This window comes from Salvelinus alpinus, chromosome 16 (genome assembly GCF_045679555.1).
Source record: "Salvelinus alpinus chromosome 16, SLU_Salpinus.1, whole genome shotgun sequence".
Classification (NCBI taxonomy): Eukaryota; Metazoa; Chordata; class Actinopteri; order Salmoniformes; family Salmonidae; genus Salvelinus; species Salvelinus alpinus.
The window spans coordinates 39,909,731-39,930,759 of NC_092101.1; the positions used below are offsets into that span (position 1 = coordinate 39,909,731).

Consider the following 21,029-nt stretch of genomic DNA (forward strand, 5'->3'; position numbering starts at 1 on the left):
AGGCCAGTTGAGAACAAGTTCTCATTTACAACTGTGACCTGGCCAAGATAAAGCCAAGCAGTGCGACAAAAACAACACAGAGTTACACATGGGATAAACAATCGTACAGTCAATAACACAACAGAAAAATCTATATGCAGTGTGTGCAAATGAAGTAAGGAGGTAAGGCAATAAATAGGCCAATAGCGGCGAAGTAATTACAATTTAGCAATTTACACTGTAGTAAAAAATGTGCAGATGAGGATGTGCAAGTAGAAATACTGGTGTGCAAAAGAGCAGAAAAACAAAAACAAATATGGGGATGAGGTAGGTAGTTAGATGGATGGGCTGTTTACAGATGGGCTAAGTTAGATCCATTTGATGTGTGTGTGTGTTTCATTTTGTGCTGGGAGTACATGATTTTGATTACTGTGTTTAATTTTGCAAGATGTCTGTGGGGTTTGGGGAAATTGGCTAAATGTTTTGTGTTTTGTGTTTAGAGTTTTGAGTACCTGATATGTAGTTTCAGAAAATGTGTGTTAACAATTTGGAAAAACTGATTATGGCACTTGGCCAAGTATGGCATTAGTCATGTAAAAACCTTACTCTGCTTATCTTAATCTGCGTCAGGTCATAATCGAAGTAAGTATACACCAATTAAAACACCTGGCTTTCTGAGCAATCTTTCCAATTGTTAGGACATGTAAAGGCCTTAATCAGAGTTCCAGCAGTGTATTTGATCTGTGCATGTGCTAGCACCAGCAGTGTATTTGATCTGTGCATGTGCTAGCACCAGCAGTGTATTTGATCTGTGCATGTGCTAGCACCAGCAGTGTATTTGATCTGTGCATGTGCTAGCACCAGCAGTGTATTTGATCTGTGCATGTGCTAGCACCAGCAGTGTATTTGATCTGTGCATGTGCTAGCACCAGCAGTGTATTTGATCTGTGCATGTGCTAGCACCAGCAGTGTATTTGATCTGTGCATGTGCTAGCACCAGCAGTGTATTTGATCTGTGCATGTGCTAGCACCAGCAGTGTATTTAATTTGTGCATGTGCTAGCACCAGCAGTGTATTTGATCTGTGCATGTGCTAGCACCAGCAGTGTATTTAATTTGTGCATGTGCTAGCACCAGCAGTGTATTTGATCTGTGCATGTGCTAGCACCAGCAGTGTATTTGATCTGTGCATGTGCTAGCACCAGCAGTGTATTTGATCTGTGCATGTGCTAGCACCAGCAGTGTATTTGATCTGTGCATGTGCTAGCACCAGCAGTGTATTTGATTTGTGCATGTGCTAGCACCAGCAGTGTATTTGATTTGTGCATGTGCTAGCACCAGCAGTGTATTTGATCTGTGCATGTGCTAGCACCAGCAGTGTATTTGATTTGTGCATGTGCTAGCACCAGCAGTATATTTGATCTGTGCATGTGCTAGCACCAGCAGTGTATTTGATTTGTGCATGTGCTAGCACCAGCAGTGTATTTGATTTGTATATGTGCTAGCACCAGCAGTGTATTTGATCTGTGCATGTGCTAGCACCAGCAGTGTATTTGATCTGTGCATGTGCTAGCACCAGCAGTGTATTTGATTTGTGCATGTGCTAGCACCAGCAGTGTATTTGATTTGTGCATGTGCTAGCACCAGCAGTGTATTTGATCTGTGCATGTGCTAGCACCAGCAGTGTATTTGATTTGTGCATGTGCTAGCACCAGCAGTATATTTGATCTGTGCATGTGATAGCACCAGCAGTGTATTTGATTTGTGCATGTGCTAGCACCAGCAGTGTATTTGATTTGTATATGTGCTAGCACCAGCAGTGTATTTGATCTGTGCATGTGCTAGCACCAGCAGTGTATTTGATCTGTGCATGTGCTAGCACCAGCAGTGTATTTGATCTGTGCATGTGCTAGCACCAGCAGCGCAAGCTTCCTTATTTTTCCCAAGTGAAGTGAGTTTGGAGAAACTGAAAGTATGCATCTTAGAAATCATTTTCACATATGAACTTTATATGTCCGAACTCAGAATCAAATAGTGTTCCCAAAAATAACATGGTCACTGTGGTAGAATGTCTATTTTGATTGGTTATTTTCTGCATTTATCAAAGTCCCATCAGTAGCCTGATTTCAGATGTGTGTCCACGTAAACAGGATTAAGGAAATCATTTGTCTTGCAAAGCATGTCAACTTTTAAATCGATCTATTATATTAATCTGACTAATCATATTATTGTGTGCGTGTAAGCATACTCAATGACAGATCCAGAAACATAGACAGTGCAGGGAGTGTTCTAATCTAAACCATACAGAGGTTGTATAGAGTCATCCCTAGCATTTCTGAGGCCAAATGAGAACAACTACTCTGTCTACAGCAGGATACACATTACATTTCTCAGCCCAGCTCAGCCCAGCCCAGCTCAGCCCAGTTCAGCCCAGCTCTGCAAAGCTAATCTATCAAAAGACATAGGGCATCTAAAGCAGGGCTGCACTAAATACTTCCTGGAGGGTCTGAGTTTTTACTAGAGATTGAATAGAGTCCACAAACTTGGCAACAGGTTAAGAGGAGGAGGAGGGACGTAGATCTTACCTGGTCACCATCAGGACCAGGAGGACCCCTTTCACCAACACCCCCAACAACTCCCTGGACACAAAACAAAAGTTATTCATTACACAATTTGAAGGCCCTCCCTGCCTGCCTACACAACGATCTTTATTGCATATTGTGTGATGTTCTGATGAGTCCTAACCCCCTGTTGCTAGGCTACCTGCTTCCCTATGTAAGGACTTTGGTTACTCTCTCTGTATCTGAGACACTGTTTTCCTATGCCACCCTGACTGGCACTGAGAGAGAATCACTCAAATGCCGAACAAAATGCCAGGCTACGCATAAACTCCTGTTGTTGGCATCCTGTCCAGAGGTTGTTTTTATTTCACGAGTAATCTTTTATTTTTGTCTGTGTGTGATTTTTTTATTTTGTCACTGACTGTGTCGAGTGAATTTGCACATTAGCAGCAAACACTCAGAGCATACAAATTATGTTGGCCTTCCTGTGTTGAGGGTAAAGTACTACTTCTTTAGGAAAATCTGATGTACATGTTTAGGGGTTGTGTAACCCTTCTTTCCCACCGGTATTTCCCCCTCTCCTCACGCCACCTCCTCTCATTTTTTTCTCCTCTCCCTTCCCATCTACTTCTCTGTCAGGAGCTGTAGTGATTCAACCCCCTCCAGTTACCCCCCAGCCTTCCACCATCTTGATAGCAAATGACTTTTTCCACAATTTGGACCACAGTTATTGACAGAGATGAATGTGGCATGTTCCCCTTTTACCTCTCCAGTAATATCTCTGGGTTCAAAGCTGTGTGGTGTGGGTGTAGTGGGATCCGTTACCTGTCTTCCTTTGGGACCGTTCTTCCCAACCGGACCGGGAATACCCTGGAAAAAAAAGAAAAAGGGAAAATGTAACTTAACTCTCAGGTGTGGAAAAGTGAATGCCATTTACTAAGTAATTCATATGAAAAGATTCTATCCTAAAGGCCTCCCCCACAGAATAAATGAATGCATGTTCTTGATTGGACATTACTGCCAGGCTAAGAGAGCAAGCTGAGTTATTAGGGGATCATAAACACTGTACTACGCTCCAAAGACGTTTTATTTATTTCATGATGGAAGAGCATATTTTCCACTCATACAACAATGTGGAAAATGTAGTTATTAGACATTTTATTGTCCTGATGGAAGAACTCCCTGAGGAGAGATCAATGTACTTGGATCAACTGCTTTGTAAGTATCAGCAAACATTTGTATCTATAAATAAGTTACAATTAACAAGGCCAACCACATATTTTCCTGTTGCTTCATATCTCCAAAACAGATTAAATACAACATGAATTGCCTTTGGTTAGATCAGAGTTTCCCTATATTTATGACCCTCAACCCTTATCTACATGGAAGGTTCAAGAGGAGTATAACCAGTAGTCTTGGTTATATCCTAGACCTAATCCAAATAGACAGCATAATGGATCATTCCTGACAGACACTTAATTAGGTGCACATATGAATCAAGGTTGCCTAGTTAAATAAAGGTTAACTAAAAAATAAAAAGATGATACTTACTCTCTCCCCTTCTAGCCCTGGTGGACCAGCTATACCAGGAGGACCAATGAAACCCTGAAACAAAAACACACATTAGTTACAGGTGAACCCGTTTGAACATCTGTAACACTTTACCTGGAGGTATACTGCAAAGTCATGAGCATGTAAGACCTCTTAATAAAGTCTTATAATCATATCTAACATCTAAGGAAGACATCATTTGGACAGATTGTACAAATGTAAAGTCTTACCTCCCAATCCCACTTTCCCAAAACACGTGTAAATATTGGACTTTAAATTTTGTTTATTCAGTTCTATTGAGTCATTTACTTTATGTTGGTATTCTTATCTTTTATTATTTATTATTGTTGTTGCATTGTGGAGAAGGAACCTGTAAGTAAGCATTTTGTTGGACAGTGTATACCATGTGTATCCCATACATATGACTAGTAAAACCTGAAACATGTCTTTACTTTGTCTATTGATGGATTAGGACAGGGGGGCGTTACTGAACTGTAGCATAGCTGTACTGAACTGAACATTCATCAGTCACCCACAGACAGTGGAAGTTTAACAGGAATGCTGTTGAACCTACAGTACAGCACACACAGAGATAAATCACCATATATCTGATGGTACAGTACTCACAGATGTAGGATCTCAATTTTGGGGCGGCAGGGTAGCCTAGTGGTTAGAGCGTTGGACTAGTAACCGAAAGGTTGCAAGTTCAAATCCCCGAGCTGACAAGGTACAAATCTGTCGTTCTGCCCCTGAACAGGCAGTTAACCCACTGTTCCTAGGCCGTCATTGAAAATAAGAATTTGTTCTTAACTGACTTGCCTAGTTAAATAAAGGTTAAAAAAAAAATATAAAAAAAAATAATAATAATAAAAATTTGATCACCCTGTTGCCGAAGAACTTTCGTGCAAGGTTTAAAAAGGCTTCTGAAATGTGTAATTTACACTATGAAATTTCAGACTTGATTTTCCCTGACTAAAAATGTATCAACCCCTATAAAAATGTATATTAACTATATCCACACAAAATTTAACATTTCCAGTTTCTGCAGGATTATTTTTCTTGTGTAGCAAACTGGCTCAAATTAAGATCCTACATATGTACATGTACAGTACCAGTCAAAAGTTTGGACACACCTACTCATTCAAGGGTTTTTCTTTATTTAATATATTGTAGAATAATAATGACGACATCAAAACTTTAAAAGTAGACATGATGACAGCTTTGATGACAGCTTTGCACCCTCTTGGCCTTCTCTCAACGAGCTTCATGAGGTAGTCACCTGGAATGCATTTCAATTAACAGGTGTGCCTGTTAATTTGTGGAATTTCTTTCCTTCTTAATGTGTTTGGGCCAATCAGTTGTGTTGTGACAAGGTAGGGTGGTACACAGAAGATAGCTCTATTTGGTAAAAGACCAAGTCCATATTATGGCAAGAACAGCTCAAATAAGGAAAGAGAAACGACAGTCCATCATTACTTTAAGACATGAAGGACAGTCAATGCGGAACATTTCAAGAACCTTCTTGAAGTGCAGTCGTAAAAACCATCAAACACTATGATGTAACTGGCTCTCATGAGGACCCCCAGAGGAAAGGAAGACCCAGAGTTACCTCTGCTGCAGAGGATAAGTTCATTAGAGTTACCAGCCTCAGAAATTGCAGCCCAAATAAATGCTTCACATAGTTCAAGTAACAGACACATGTCATGCTTCATGGTGGGAACTATGCATGTGGAGATCATCCGTTCACCTACTCTGCATCTCACAAAGAGACGGCAAAGTTGATGAAGACCTGTATTATCTGTTCAGAGGAGACTGCGTGAATCAGATTTTTGGTTCCAACCGCCGTTTCTTTGTGAGACACATAGTAGCTGAACGGATGATAGTGTGTAGTTCCCACCATGAAGCATGGAGGAGGAGGTGTGATGGTGTGGGGGTGCTTTGCTGGTGACAGTGTCAGGGATTTATTTAGAATTCAAGCCACACTTAATTAGTATGGCTACCACAGCATTCTGCAGTGATACGCCATCCCATCTGGTTTATGCTTAGTGGGACAATCATTTGTTTTCAACAGGACCAAGACCCAACACACCTCCAGGCTGTGTAAGGGCTATTTGACCAAGAAGGTGAGGGATGAAGTGCTGCATCAGATGACCTGGCCTCCACAATCACCCGACATGAACCCAATTGAGATGGTTTGGGATGAGTTGGACCGCAGAGTGAAGGAAAAGCAGCCAACAAGTGCTCAGCATATGTGGGAATTCCTTCAAGACTGTTGGAAAAGCATTCCAGGCATAACTGGTTGAGAAAATGCCAAGAGTGTGCAAAGCTGTCATCAAGGCAAAGGGTGGCTACTTGAAGTATCTAAAATCTAAAATATATTTTGATTTGTTTAACACTTTTTTTGGTTACTACATTATTCCATGTGTTATTTCATAGTTTTGATGTCGTCACTATTATTCTACAATGTAGAAAATAGTAAGATAAACCCTTGAATGAGTAGGTGTGTCCAAACTTTTTACTGGTACTGTATATAAACCACCATATCTCTGATGGTACAGTACATACAGATAAACAGTTGTGACATCCTGCAGACTGTTGAAAACCTGAGCAGATGTATCTGAAGCCCATCGAACCGGTAGGGTCTCTGAACTCATTGAGCCCTGCGTTTCAGGTGAGTTAATGTATGTAGCTAGAGGAACCCTGTCGTGGTTCTAACCAGATCAAAGATCAGTGATGATGATATTCACCTATTCTAGTGCAGGCATGTGCATGTGTGCACATAAGTACACACACGCAAGTCCACAGAAATGTTAGCCTAAAGTCAATCATTCAGCCTAATGATACATTGTCTGACATCATGGACAGATTTGAAAGGGATAGATCTCTCTCTTTCGGCCTCTTCTTTCTCTCGTTCTTCCATCTTTCTGCCAGGGGATCTATCAACCCTGGTCTTATTGAGCTGAAACAGCTGTCTGTTTCATGGCTAGATCAGCAGTTGGACTGGTCAGCCATGCTGCTAGATCAGCAGGTGGACTGGTCAGCCATGCTGCTAGATCAGCAGGTGGACTGGTCAGCCATGCTGCTAGATCAGCAGGTGGACTGGTCAGCCATGCTGCTAGATCAGCAGGTGGACTGGTCAGCCATGCTGCTAGATCAGCAGGTGGACTGGTCAGCCATGTTGCTAGATCAGCAGGTGGACTGGTCAGCCATGCTGCTAGATCAGCAGGTGGACTGGTCAGCCATGCTGCTAGATCAGCAGGTGGACTGGTCAGCCATGCTGCTCTGGAAAAAAGGCCCATCTTTGCTGACAGACTAAGAGCTGATCTCCACCTCAGAGAAAGTACCAAGCGGACATTTATCCGTGCTCAGTAAGAAAAGTACAAGCTGTGCATCTTTCAAACATTTACATTCTTAATTATGAATCTCTCTTTGCTGACAGGCTAAGAGATGACCACCTCAAAGAGAGATCAGTCATGTCCACATCTCACTCAAAATGAAACAGAATACTCATCTGGGGGTAGCAAATAATGCCTCGTCCCCATTACCTCACAAATCACCCCCAAAAAGAGAGTAGAAAAGGGAGGAACATTGTTATTCTCCCTAACTAACAGGGAGTGGAGTGGACACATGAACAGGCAGACAGCGTCTAGTCTAGTCCAGTGCGGGGGACAGGAGATTTCTATAATAAGAGCAGACAGCAGTCTGGAATAGTGGCGCACTGGCAGCATATCTGCTATGTTTTGGTTTCTTCCTAACTAGAATCACATGTTCCTTCAGTCAGCAATAATACACCATGTACAGGAGACGACTAAATATCTCTCCCCCTCTCTCTCTGTCTCTGATCTCTCTCTTCCTTCATATTTTCTTTCCACTCTTCTCTGTCTCTCTCTCTCTCTCTCTCTCTCTCTCTCTCTCTCTCTCTCTCTCTCTCTCTCTCTCTCTCTCTCTCTCTCTCTCTCTCTCCTCCTCTCTTTCATCTCCTCCTCTCTCTCTCTCTTTCATCTCCTCCTCTCTCTCTCTTTCATCTCCCTCTCTATCTCTGTCTCTCTCTCTCTTTCATCTCCTCCTCTCTCTCTCTTTCATCTCCTCCTCTCTCTCTCTCTCTCTCTCTTTCTCTTTCTCTTTCTCTCTCTCTCTCTCTTTCCACATTCTTCAGCTATGGCAATCTGCCAGAGATGTCCTGTATTTTTCCTAATAGGCTGATGTCATTCTGTCTCTGATATGAACATATCATGTAGGCATAACACAAAGGACAACCTGTGAGGGATACCCCTTACACTTCCCATACTTTAACAGAGCAAACCAAGTTTTTCCTTTTTATTCCTCCACCTCTTCATACCCTCCTCCAAATCATTATATCTATGCTCCACCCTCTCTCTCTTTTCTCCCTCACCCTCTTTCTCATCTCTTCCCTCCTCTATTCCCTCCCTCTGTTCTCGAGAGAGCATGCCTGTGCTTTCTCCAGAAGAAAGAAATGGGCAGCTCTCACAACAGAGCAGACGATATACTGAGCAAACACAGATCCCAGACCTGTCCCAGTTGAATTTTCTGCAGCAGGAGCCAGCACCTTGTTAACATAACACAGGTCCTGGATCAAGCTGCAGGCCTGACACTGTCTAATCCCTTCAGGAAATTAAGTATTCCCTCTAACAGAGCTGAGCGCAGTGGAGGGGAGAGGGGAGAGGGGAGAGGGGAGAGGGGAGAGGGGAGAGGGCAGGAAGTAGGGAGCTGTACTTACACGTACACCTTTAGGACCTGGGTTACCTTCTGGCCCAGCCAAACCCTGCAACAAAAGACAGCAGCATGAGAAGAGGGCATTGTCACACAAAACAGTGTAGAGAGAGACTGTCTGTTATACAGGACAATTCCCAGTATATTTCCACACATAAAACACATACATTTGTACATTTCGTTTGATTGGATAGACTGATTGTCTTAGAAGTAAAAATAGACTAATGAAACATGCTGATCATAGCTTACTCTCAGCTACATTATAGATCCCTGTTAGCATTTCTGAGCATGAACTTTTAGTTCAAACATTCACTGTCTTACAGATACAAAACCTGTCTTCTATATAATCTTCAATTAATAAAAGGGGGAAATCAAAATTATTCAAGCTATTTTGCTAAATACTTCAAGTGAAAAGAGCATTAGTCAATTGTTGTTTCACTAGTCTAATTAAGAGACTGGGAATGTGTCACTACTGTAGTTTGGGGAGAGACAGGTGAACATGATATGCATTTCTGAGTACAGCCATATGATAGTGCACAGTTAGAATTCTGGGTAATGTGGTCAAACCAAGAGGATGGATGGAGGAATCTGGAGAGTATTCACTGCACCTGCCTGCCAGGGTAACCTGCAGCCCCAGTCACTCCTGGGAGTCCTGGTATGCCCTGCAGAAAAAGAGAGAAAGAGAGAGAGCGAGAGAAAGAAAGAGAGAGAGAGAGGGAGAGAGAGAGGGAGAGAGAGAAAGAGAGAGAGAAAGAGAGGGAAAGAGAGAGAAAGAGAGAGAGAGAGCAGTATGTAAGAAGAGAAACATTGGCCCTTGCCAACGCTGCCAGCTCAGGAATAAAACAGGCACTGTTCACCCTCACCCGCCACTCCACTGCACTCTTACCCTCTATCCTCCAGCCGCCCTGTCTACTGACTCTGTGTACCCCTCTCCACACCCATCCCCCTCCCCTCCTCTGTGCTTCCAGGATCCTGCCTCTGGTACTGTAATATAGTGGGCAGAGACCCAGAAAGACTGTGTGTACAGACAGACTGTAGCAGAACACTCTCTTCTCCTCCCCTTCCTGTTCCAGCCTGAACCCTGACCAATCACCTCAGGGCACAGAGTGGCACCTGGTGCTAAAGTCATCGCAACACCTCACCAGATTTCAGTGTGCTGCCTGAGAGCACTCTGTTTGGATGCTATGTGTCGACAAGGGAAACATTTCTTCTTCACAGAGAAGGAAGGGACCTGACTATACATCTAATGAGCTGTCTGTGCCTCCAAGCCAAAGCAAGTCTCTCTCTCTCTGTGTGTGTGGATGTGTGTGGATGTGTGTGGGTGTGCGTGTGTCAAGCTCTAGCCTCAAAGTTGACCTGGCCTGTTCCTAACAGTAAAAGGAACAGGTTTAGGACATGTGGGTGACGACCCCCTCTGACCCAATGAACGCTAACGACTCACCTGTTCCCCTGGCTGTCCTGATGGCCCTGGATAGCCCTTAGGACCCTGCAGGTAGAGACACAACACATTCAGGACGACCAGAGACAAAGAGGACTGAAAAGAGAATGTCACCTGCTCTACATTAGATATCCAGTATAGGAACCCTGACTGACTGAGTCATACACACTGATATCTAGAGAGAGGGGGGGTGGGGGGGTGGGTAAAGAGAGTGATTGTACACCTGTGATGATTTAGTCTGTAGGAGGCAGTATACATAGCCAGGTAGCCAAAGTTCAGTCTGTGTGCATTTCAGCCATACAATCATTCAGAGACAGGACGCCCAGTGTTGTCTAAGGATTCTGGAACATTCCAGAGCTTCCTTCCTCCTTCCCAGCACCCAGCAGTCTGATGCCACCCTAGCGGTTAAAGGTCATGGTCTGGTGCCACCACAGAGGTCAAGGGTCAAAGGGTGTGGAGATTTACTTGTGACCTGGTCTGGGCATGGCAAGGCTTTTTCTGCTCCGGGTCAGCAGGCGTGTGTGAACCCCTCTAAAACAGTCAGGAGAGGTGAAGGTCGAGAGTCATTCGTCCTCCGAAACACGACCCTGCCAAGTCGCACTGCTCCTTGACACACTGCTCGCTTAACCCGGAAGCCAGCCGCACCAATGTGTCAGAGGAAACACCGTACAACTGGCGACCGAAGTCAGCTTGCAGGTCCCGCTGCAAGCTGACAAGGAGTCGCTAGAGCGCGATGGGACAAGGACATCCCGGCCGGCCAAACCCTCCCCTATCCCGGACGACGCTGGGCCAATTGTGCACCGCCTTATGGGTCTCCTGGTCCTGGCCAGCTGTGACACAGCCCGGGATCAAACCCGGATCTGTAGTGACGCCTCACCACTGCGATGCAGTGCCTTAGACCGCTGTGCCACTCGGCAGGCCCTTTATCACAGATCTGAGTAGTTACTTGGGGGGCAAGGTGATTTGTAGATCAGTGATTCTGAGGCCAGTACAGTGAATCTACAAATAGCTCATATTTCTTTGGGACAGGAGAGTAAATTTTTTTTACAGGCCTGCGTTCCACGTAGCTCCTTTCTTCTCCTCCAGAGTTTCCTAGGTTGTGACACGGTAACCTTAAGACTCAATAAAAAGCCCCCTCGGAGGTAAAGGGCTACGGCCGAAGTCAGTAATTTCCTCTGAAAATACCTTCCCGGGGCACAGTTGATGGGCTGGGTATCAGCTAATGCAAACATTTGTCTGTCTCCTCCTGGGAGGCAAAGGTAAAGTCCAACCTCAGACAGATATGTGGAGAGTAGAACTAGGTTCCAATACTATTTGAAATATTTGAAATACTTTTTGCGTTTGCTTTAGCCTGCCTGGTGTTTTCTATTGATTCCATGCAACAGGCAAGCTCAATCAAGCACAGCTAAAGTATTTGAAATTATAGTATTTGAACCCAGGTCTGAGGGATAGACAGAGTAAGTGTCACGACTTCCGCCGAAGTCGGTCCCTCTCCTTGTCCGGGCGGTGTTCGGCGGTCGACTTCACCGTCCTTCTAGCTATCACTGATCCATTTTCATTTTCCATTGGTTTTGTCTTGTCTTCCTTCACACCTGGTTCCAATCCCATCAATTACATGTTGTATATTTAACCCTCTCTTTCCCCTCATGTCCTTGTCGGAGATTGTTTTGATTGTATGTGATGTGCTATTTAGTGTTGGTGTGCGACGGGTTTTGTACCCACTTTGTTATTTTGTAAATTTTGGTTGTTTTGGAGTTTTGTCAGCATTTATTAAAGAACTCCGTTTAGACCAAGTTGGTTCTCCTGCGGCTGACTTCCCTGCCACCAACACGCACCCCTTACAGTAAGACTAGGGGCAGTAGCAGTACAGTAGCAGTCCACAGCCAGCTATAGTATGTGGAGACCGATAAACGCTCTTAACTCTGAGACTAAACTGAATACATTTGAGAGAGCTTTGCTGTGTGTGCTGATGTATGAACTGAATTGGTTCCTTCCCTGCTTCTTCCTTCTCCTCACGCCATTTGCTCTTTTGAAGAGGCATCAGAAAGTGTGCCTGTCATCGGGGCCATAAACTCCCTCAGACTGCCTTTCCTCTTAAAGATGACCCTTGGCCCTGGTGGTTCTCAGGTTCTGGCAGGGGAGCTCGGCTGCAGACAGGTCTCGCGGCGACGCCACCTCCCTATGCTGCCCTTGTGTGTGTATCTGTGAATGTGTGTGTGTCCAGCCCAACGGCGCGATATCAGGGTGGGCTGAGGGAGGGGGGGGGGGGGGGTGGGGTAAGACAAGGAGCCCCCCGGCCCCTGTCTGAGAGACAGACGTTCTCTGTGGCTGGGTAACATTATCCTGATTCCTGACCACAGCCAGGGACCGCTGGAAGCCTCTGCTTAAGGTGTGGGTAACACCTAGGAGGGGGAAATCGTGTGTGAGGTGAGCAGAAATGCCTCAGATTCAGGACAGAAGCTCATGCAGTGAACTCAAACTGATAATCGGATAATCTCTTTGGATCAGGACCGTTCTCATTATTCATGTCTTAAAGAGCCAATGGCACGCCAGTTGCTTAGATCATTTGTTTCTGGCACAGCTAGAGGTTAAAGGCCCAGTGCATTCAAAATTCCTATTGTAAAACAGCTGATGAAACTAACCCTATAAAAGTGTAAAAAAATGTATTTGATCAGTGGTATTTACTAATCAGCAGGTTTGAATGGGCGGGAGTGTCGCCTTTCCATGGTGACATCACCATGCAGTAAATTGGTTAATAGACCAATAACAAAAAAAGTTCCAAACCTTTCTGCCAATAACAGATATTTTTCAGTTTCCCCCTCCCCACTCAGACCCCTTCCAGACAGTCCTAGCAAAATTATTGCATTTGAAATATTTTTTCTTCTAAAAAGCTTATTTCGCCCATTTTACTGCACATCTATTACAGTAAGGTACTTAATATTTTGCATAACGGTGTTATAACCGTTAACCACTGAACTCTTACCATTGGACCTGCGAACCCGTCTGGACCTGGAACACCTTGTGGACCTCTGTCACCCTGGAAACAGAGGGAGGAAACCATGACAGCAACATTAGTTAGATCCCTCCTTCTTCGACCACAGTAGAAGAAAAAGTTCTTAGCAAGACTCTTTTCATATGACAATATTCGCCAGGTAAAGACATTTTAACTATTAAAAAATATCAGATAAGGGTAAGAAGAGACTGAAACTGAGGTAACTGAGATAAAAACACACAGTGAAAAGAGAGAGAGCGAGAGAGAGAGAGAGAGAGAGAGAGAGAGAGAGAGAGAGAGAGAGAGAGAGAGAGAGAGAGAGAGAGAGAGAGAGAGAGAGAGAGAGAGAGAGCTGAAAAGCCAAAATGTGCAGTTTTGGCAACCAAATATGTGTCCTCCTGCCACAACCTGAGGGACAGCCAGTGAAAAGTGCAACGTAATGTCGATAATATTTCCCATCTTGTTTTGTTTTGTCTTTCATACCATGTCATGTGTCTTCTCAGTCATGTTGACACTGATCTACTACCATTGCTTTAATGTATTGTTGTTCTGATTAATATTGTTGTTGTAGTTGTTGTTAATGGTAATCCCATGTCCACTACTAGTATTATTATTGCTGTTGGTCCCACCATTTATTTATATATAAATATATATACATATTATATATATATAAATATATATATATATTATATATATATAAATATATCTATTTCATTCTTTCTATATGTATACTTTGACAATGTAAGTAATAATGAACTTGCCATGTCAATAAAGTCAATTTAATTGAATTGAAAGAGAGAGCGAGACAGAGACAGAGAGAGAGAGAGAGAGAGAGAGAGAGAGAGAGAGAGAGAGAGAGAGAGAGAGAGAGAGAGAGGGAGAGAGAGAGGAATGGAGAGAGGGAGGGAGAGGGGGGGAGACTACGCCAGATGAGTCTTTACCTTGTCTCCTGGCGGGGCCTGACCTGGGGACAGTCCTGGATCGCCCTTGGAGCCCTGACAGTGACACACAGAGGGTCAGCACTTATTTATAGCAGGCAGCACCCTTCACTACATACAGGGGGGGTCAAAGTTAAAATGTAATCTCTGCTGCTCCATACTGTGGCAAAGTTCACCACCCGATTCCCATAATCTAAATCTCTTTAAAAGAGAAGGAGGTCCAACAGTGTTTTGCAATAAGAACAAAGTGACAGTGGAAACCACACAGGCTGATTCACACAGGGTAAGGTTCCCAAACAAACTCCAGTCCTCAGTGAGGGGAACTTGGATAAGCTTCTTTACAGACACCTCTTCTCATCTCCTTTCTGACTGACTGATCTGTGCTGTTCATCAGTGATTTAAGTTTGTCATCGCTTTCTCTAAGGTATCTTATACAGCCAATGAGATCTGACTGAGATATTGACAACTGCGATTGGTTAGGAAGGCTCCTAGGCCTCTCTTTCAGCCCATACCCAACACTCTGAATAGATGTGGATTGAGTTACATAGCCGCCCCAGAGCTGAGGAAATACAGACAGTGGAAACACATATATAGTAACAAAGGGACAAAATGATACAAAAGCATGACTGCATTTTGGACATACTTTTCCCTTTATAAACATAATATGTCAGACAGAGTTCAAGTTTATATATGTCAGACAGAGTCCATGTGACACGTCAGATAGCTTCACTACAATCAATACCTGTCCATCACTACTGATGACCTGTTTTATTTTACCACACAATAACCATGAATTATAACTGCTTAAATTCTGTCATAAAAAATATTTATACAAATAGTAAAACAAAATGAAAAAAATAAATATAAGATGACCTGCTAAGTATACCGTGACATTCGGGGGGGCCTCTTTGTGTGCACGCGCTTGTCATTTAATGGTAAAATGTATTACATTTCCATTGTGTCATGAACACAAACAGATGTTTTCATCTGATTGTCAAACAAACCACTTCAAACTACAAAATAATTCCAGCATTCAAACAGTGCACGGTGCACGCGCCATTTGAAGAATGGAAAGAGACATCTGTTACACAAACCAGAAGTGTAATAAGTGTAATAAGTGTAATAACATTCAGTATTCAGTAATAACATTCAGTATTCATTTTCCCAAAAATTTGAAAAATAATGTTTCATACTTTTCCTTTAATTCGCAAGTGGCTGCATCTATCACACCAGAGAAAGCATTTGAGCGAGCAAGACATCGCCCCTCTGTCTCAGTATGTGTAGCCCATTTATCTGATGCTTTCTGGTCAAAAAGAGTATTACATAAGGGGCACTATGCTCTGATGTTTTCTCCGGTAAGATTGATGCGTCTTGCTGTCGGCGTGCGTCTCGGTCAAATTAGCAATATTTATAGACCCCCCTCAAAGTTAGACTTTTGTTGCCTTTAGAAGAGCTTATGTCTCGTTCAGGAGAGCTTAACTCCACCCTGGCTCCCCAGTAGTTCACACTCTGTCTCTGGGGGTTTGGAGCATAGCATTTCACTTGTTTTGACTGACGGCCATTCAAGCATTCAGCTGCAAAGTGCAGGGAGGGGTGTTTGTGTATTTGTGTGTGTGTGTGTGTGTGTGTGTGTGTGTGTGTGTGTGTGTGTGTGTGTGTGTGTGTGTGTGTGTGTGTGTGTGTGTGTGTGTGTGTGTGTGTGTGTGTGTGTGTGTGTGTGTGTGTGTGTGTGTGTATGTGAAAGCCCCAAGTCCTTCTCTCCTTTATTTGAAGAAGGTCAACAGGGCATGGTGTTCATTTAAAGCCTATTTCAGGTTCCACTAGCCCATCGTCATAACAACCGTCAACTGAAGCTTTTCAGATTTCAGTACATCAACCAGGCACGTCAGACACACACAGGTCTGGTTCTTATTTATATTCTCATCCCTCTGTTTCTTCCCTTCTTCCCTCAGACCTCACATTTCACAAAACAATTTACAAACAGAGACAAAGAGTTCTTCTCTATCCGCCCCCTGCCTCTAGCACAGAGTGGGGGTTTGGGGTCTGAGGATGAGTCAGTCATGACTCATTGATGGATAATGTGTGTGTGTGTCGGGTTACTGCGGTGTGTGCTTGTGTATGTGTGTGTCTCTGTGGTGTTAGCTAGCTGATTTAGGATGCAAAGTGTTTCAAAAGCATCAACTGGGAAACCTCAAGAGGCCTTGCTGCTGTCCCATGGCATCTACACCAGGCTCAAAGGTCATACCAGAACACATCCATCAATGTCCGAGATCTCCTTCTGACAAACCAGAGAGGAAAACAGGACGCTTCTCTCTGTACGTGTACGGTCAGGAAGATTTAGATAAAGGACGCTTCTCTCTGTACGTGTGCAGTCAGGAAGATTTAGATAAAGTACGCTTCTCTCTGTACGTGTGCAGTCAGGAAGATTTAGATAAAGTACACTTCTCTCTGTACGTGTGCAGTCAGGAAGATTTAGATAAAGTACGCTTCTCTCTGTACGTGTGCAGTCAGGAAGATTTAGATAAAGTACACTTCTCTCTGTACGTGTGCGGTCAGGAAGATTTAGATAAAGTACACTTCTCTCTGTAGGTGTGCAGTCAGGAAGATTTAGATAAAGTACGCTTCTCTCTGTACGTGTGCAGTCAGGAAGATTTAGATAAAGTACACTTCTCTCTGTACGTGTGCAGTCAGGAAGATTTAGATAAAGTACACTTCTCTCTGTACGTGTGCAGTCAGGAAGATTTAGATAAAGTACACTTCTCTCTGTACGTGTGCAGTCAGGAAGATTTAGATAAAGTACACTTCTCTCTGTACGTGTGCAGTCAGGAAGATTTAGATAAAGTACACTTCTCTCTGTACGTGTGCAGTCAGGAAGATTTAGATAAAGTACACTTCTCTCTGTACGTGTGCGGTCAGGAAGATTTAGATAAAGTACGCTTCTCTCTCCAACCATGCTGAAACAACAACTGAAACCAGCACTTATCCACTTAAAGACAAGCAATTTTCACATTGAAATTATACAGTACAATTACAATGGAATTGACAAGGGGTAGCACAAGGAAATGGTATAATACACTGAGTATACCAAACATTAACAACACCTTCCTAATATTGAGTTGCATCCCCCGATTTTGCCCTCAGAGCAGCCTCAATTCATCGGGGCATGGACTCTACAAGGTGTCGAAAGCGTTCCACAGGGATGCTGGCCCATGTTGACTCCAATGCTTTCCACAGTTGTGTCAAGTTGGCTGGATGTCCTTTGGGTGGTGGACCATTCTTGATACACATGGGAAACTGTTGAGTGTGAAAAACCCAGCAGCGTTGCAGTTCTTGACACACTAAAACCGGTGCGCCTGGCACCTATTACCATACCTCGTTCAAAGGCACTTAAATCTTTTGTCTTGCCCATTCACCCTCTGAATGACACACATACACAATCCATGTCTCAATTGTCTAAAGGCTTAAAAATCCTTCTTTGACCTGTTTCCTCTCCTTCATCTACACTGATTGAAGTGGATTTAAACAAGTGACATCAATAAGGAATCATAGCTTTCACCTGGATTCACCTGGTCAGTCTATGTCATGGAAAGGGCCGGTGTTCTTAATGTTTTGTACACTCAGTGTATATGCATCCTTTGTTTAACGTCCCACACTGAAGGGGTTGGGTTCGAAATTGAAGCTTTTCCATCAACTACAGGGGCATCTGGTGCCAACCAACTTTCACCACAGACAAGGTAAGGTTAACGACTTGGCCACAGCCATCACACCACTGCTGTCTGCACAGCGCAGCCCACATCCCCGTCAGAGAGATGGCTGGGTCTGAACCAGTTAGCAAAACCCACCATACCAGACCAGGGCTCTGTGTGTCTGAGGCTGAGCAGTCAAATAATGCCTGCTTTACAAGTGGAGCTACTTCCTCCTCTAAGGTGTTGGCGACAGATAACCTCGTGGTTAGGGCGTTGGGCCAGTGACCGAAAGGTTGATGACTCGAATACCTGAGCCAATGATGTGAAAATCTGTCAATGTGAGCAATACATTTAACCCTAATGTTCTCCTGTGGTGCTGTACTACTATGTCTGACCCATTAAAACAACCTATTTCACTGCACCTCAACGATGAAAAGCCAGAGAGAGAAGTTGTGTAGATCCCATCCAGTCAGGTCTTAGTCCTAGGTTTACATTAGCAGAGCAGCAAGGTGATATGGTTTAGTAAAACCCTCTCAACTAGACATACCACGGGGGTGTTGTTGGTGCTCATGGGTGCTATGCTATTTGGAGGGAACTTCAAGTGTCGGAACTCGGAAAACCAATGAAGCGAGGATCACGGGTTCAAATGCCAGGTGTTCCACAGTTGCTAAGTGCTCCAGCTATTTGGATGGTTTATATGACGACTGGTGATTCAGAACAGAAAGGTGACGAGCCCAGCCTACTCTACTGCAACAGAGGAAAAGACACAAGGAAGATGAGCCACATTCATTGGAAAGAGGGTCTTTATTTAACTTCCTATGGCTGCAATCCCGCTAACGGGATCGATATGACAACAGCCAGTGAAAGTGCAGGGCGCCAAATTCAAACAACAGCAATCTCATAATAAAAATTCCTCAAACATACATGTGTCTTATATCATTTTAAAGGTAATCTTGTTGTTAATCCCACCAAAGTGTCCGATTTCAAATATGCTTTTCAGCGAAAGCACTACAAACGATTATGTTAGGTCACCACCAAACCACAATAAGCACAGCCATTTTTCCAGCGAAATATAGCAGTCACAAAAAGCAGAAATAGAGATAAAATGAATCACTAACCTTTGATGATCTTCATCCGATGACACTCATAGGACTTCATGTTACACAATACATGCATGTTTTGTTTGATAAAGTTCATATTTATATCAAATAATCTGAGTTTACATTGGCGCGTTACATTCACTAGTTCCAAAAACATCAAGTGATTTTGCATAGCCACATCGTTTCAACAGAAATACTCATCATAAATGTAGATGATAATACAAATTATACACATGGAATTATAGATATACCTCTCCTTAATGCAACCGCTGTGTCAGATTTTAAAAAACTTTACGGAAAAAGCAAATCATGCAATAATCTGAGACGGCGCTCAGAACAATAGCCAAATTAGCCGCCATGTTGGAGTCAACAGAAACCAGAAAATACATGATAAATGTTTCCTTACCTTTGATGAACTTCATCAGAATGCAGTCCTAGGAATCCCAGGTCCACAATAAATGCTTGATTTGTTCGATAATGTCTGTTATTTATGTCCAATTAGCTACTTTGGTTAGTGCGTTTGGTAAACAATTCCAAAGTCACAAAGCGCGTCCACTATAACGTGACGAAATGTCCAAAAGTTCCATAACAGTCAGTAGAAACATGTCAAACGATGTACTGAATCACTCTTTAGAATGTTGTTAACATACATCTTGATGTTCCAACCGGAGAATTAGATTGACTTCAGTTGAGTGATGGAACGGAGCTGCCTATCACGTGAACGCGCGTGGTCAAAGCATGGTCAGCTCGTGGCAGTGGTGACTAATTCCTGTCTCCTTCGGCCCCCCTTCACATTAGAGTCATCAGACAAAGTTCTATTGACTGTTGACATCTAGTGGAAGCAGTAGGAAGTGAAAACTCATCAATATCTCGCTGTAATTTCAATGAGAGCTTGGTTGAAAATCTGCCACCCTCAGAAAAAATCCAAACAGGAAGTGGAACTTCTCAGGTTTTTGCCTGCCATATGAGTTATGTTATACTCACAGACATAATTCAAACAGTTTTAGAAACTTCAGAGTGTTTTCTATCCAATACTAATAATAATATGCAAATATTAGCAACTATGACTGAGGAGCAGGCTGTTTACTCTGGGCACCTCTGTGCACCTTTCATCCAAGCTACTCAATACTGCCCCTGCAGCCATAAGAAGTTAAGAGGTACGCAGGCGAGAGAGAGAGAGAGAAAAAGAGATATAGAGAGAGAGAGAGGGAGAGAGAGAGAGAGAGAGAGAGAGAGAGAGAGAGAGTTTTCTCCAGGCTACCGTTACCACCTAGGAGAATACTCAGGATAGATGAACATCAGACAAAGGTATCGTTAGGTTTGTGGTTGCTTGGCTTCAGGCGTTCTCTCTCTCTCTCTCTCTCTCTCTCTCTCTCTCTCTCTCTCTCTCTCTCTCTCTCTCTCTCTCTCTCTCTCTCTCTCTCTCTCTCTCTCTCTCTCTCTCTCTCTCTCTCGTGTGTGTGTGTGTGTGTCACTGTCTTTCTGTCTCTCTCTTTCTCTCTCCGTGTACATCTCTCTGTTTTTCTCTAGTTTCCTGCGTCTGTGTTGTTGTTTTTTGTCGCACTGCTTTGCTTTGTCTTGGCCAGATCGCAGCTGTAAATGAGAACTTGTTCTCAACTGGCCTACCTGGTTAAATAAAGGTGAAATAAAATTTAAAAATTAAATCACACCCAAGAATTGTGGGATCGTTTTCCATCATTACTTTAGTGCCCCAAGGCAGTGTGGGAGTTTGATGTTGTCACCCTCTTCTCCTTTCATCCTCTCCTCTCAACTTCAAACTTAGCGGGGCCCTTCCCCCTTAAAATGTGATCTAATGTAGGCTAATGAGGGGTAAACTTCAAACCCCGTAGCGGGGCCCTTCCCTCTTAAAACCTGATCTAATGTACGCTAATGAGGGGTAAACTTCAAACCCCGTAGCGGGGCCCTTCCCCCTTAAAACCTGATCTAATGTACGCTAATGAGGGGTAAACTTCAAACCCCGTAGCGGGGCCCTTCCCCCTTAAAACCTGATCTAATGTACGCTAATGAGGGGTAAACTTCAAACCCCGTAGCGG

The 21,029-nt window shown here is 43.5% G+C and overlaps 1 protein-coding gene across 2 annotated transcripts in view; it reads right to left on the reverse strand.

The window, feature by feature from the left end:
• The window catches only part of LOC139541501 (collagen alpha-1(XXIV) chain-like), a 316,499-nt gene that overhangs the window by 244,593 nt on the left and 50,877 nt on the right, over positions 1 to 21,029 (reverse strand). For both annotated transcript variants that reach the window (XM_071346202.1, XM_071346201.1), the window contains exons 6-13: positions 14,193 to 14,246; positions 13,243 to 13,296; positions 10,263 to 10,307; positions 9,430 to 9,483; positions 8,829 to 8,873; positions 4,091 to 4,144; positions 3,365 to 3,409; positions 2,564 to 2,617 (exon numbers count right to left, since the gene is read on the reverse strand). In XM_071346202.1, coding sequence (XP_071202303.1) covers positions 2,564 to 2,617; positions 3,365 to 3,409; positions 4,091 to 4,144; positions 8,829 to 8,873; positions 9,430 to 9,483; positions 10,263 to 10,307; positions 13,243 to 13,296; positions 14,193 to 14,246 — 405 coding nt within the window. The remainder of the gene's footprint in view (positions 1 to 2,563; positions 2,618 to 3,364; positions 3,410 to 4,090; positions 4,145 to 8,828; positions 8,874 to 9,429; positions 9,484 to 10,262; positions 10,308 to 13,242; positions 13,297 to 14,192; positions 14,247 to 21,029) is intronic.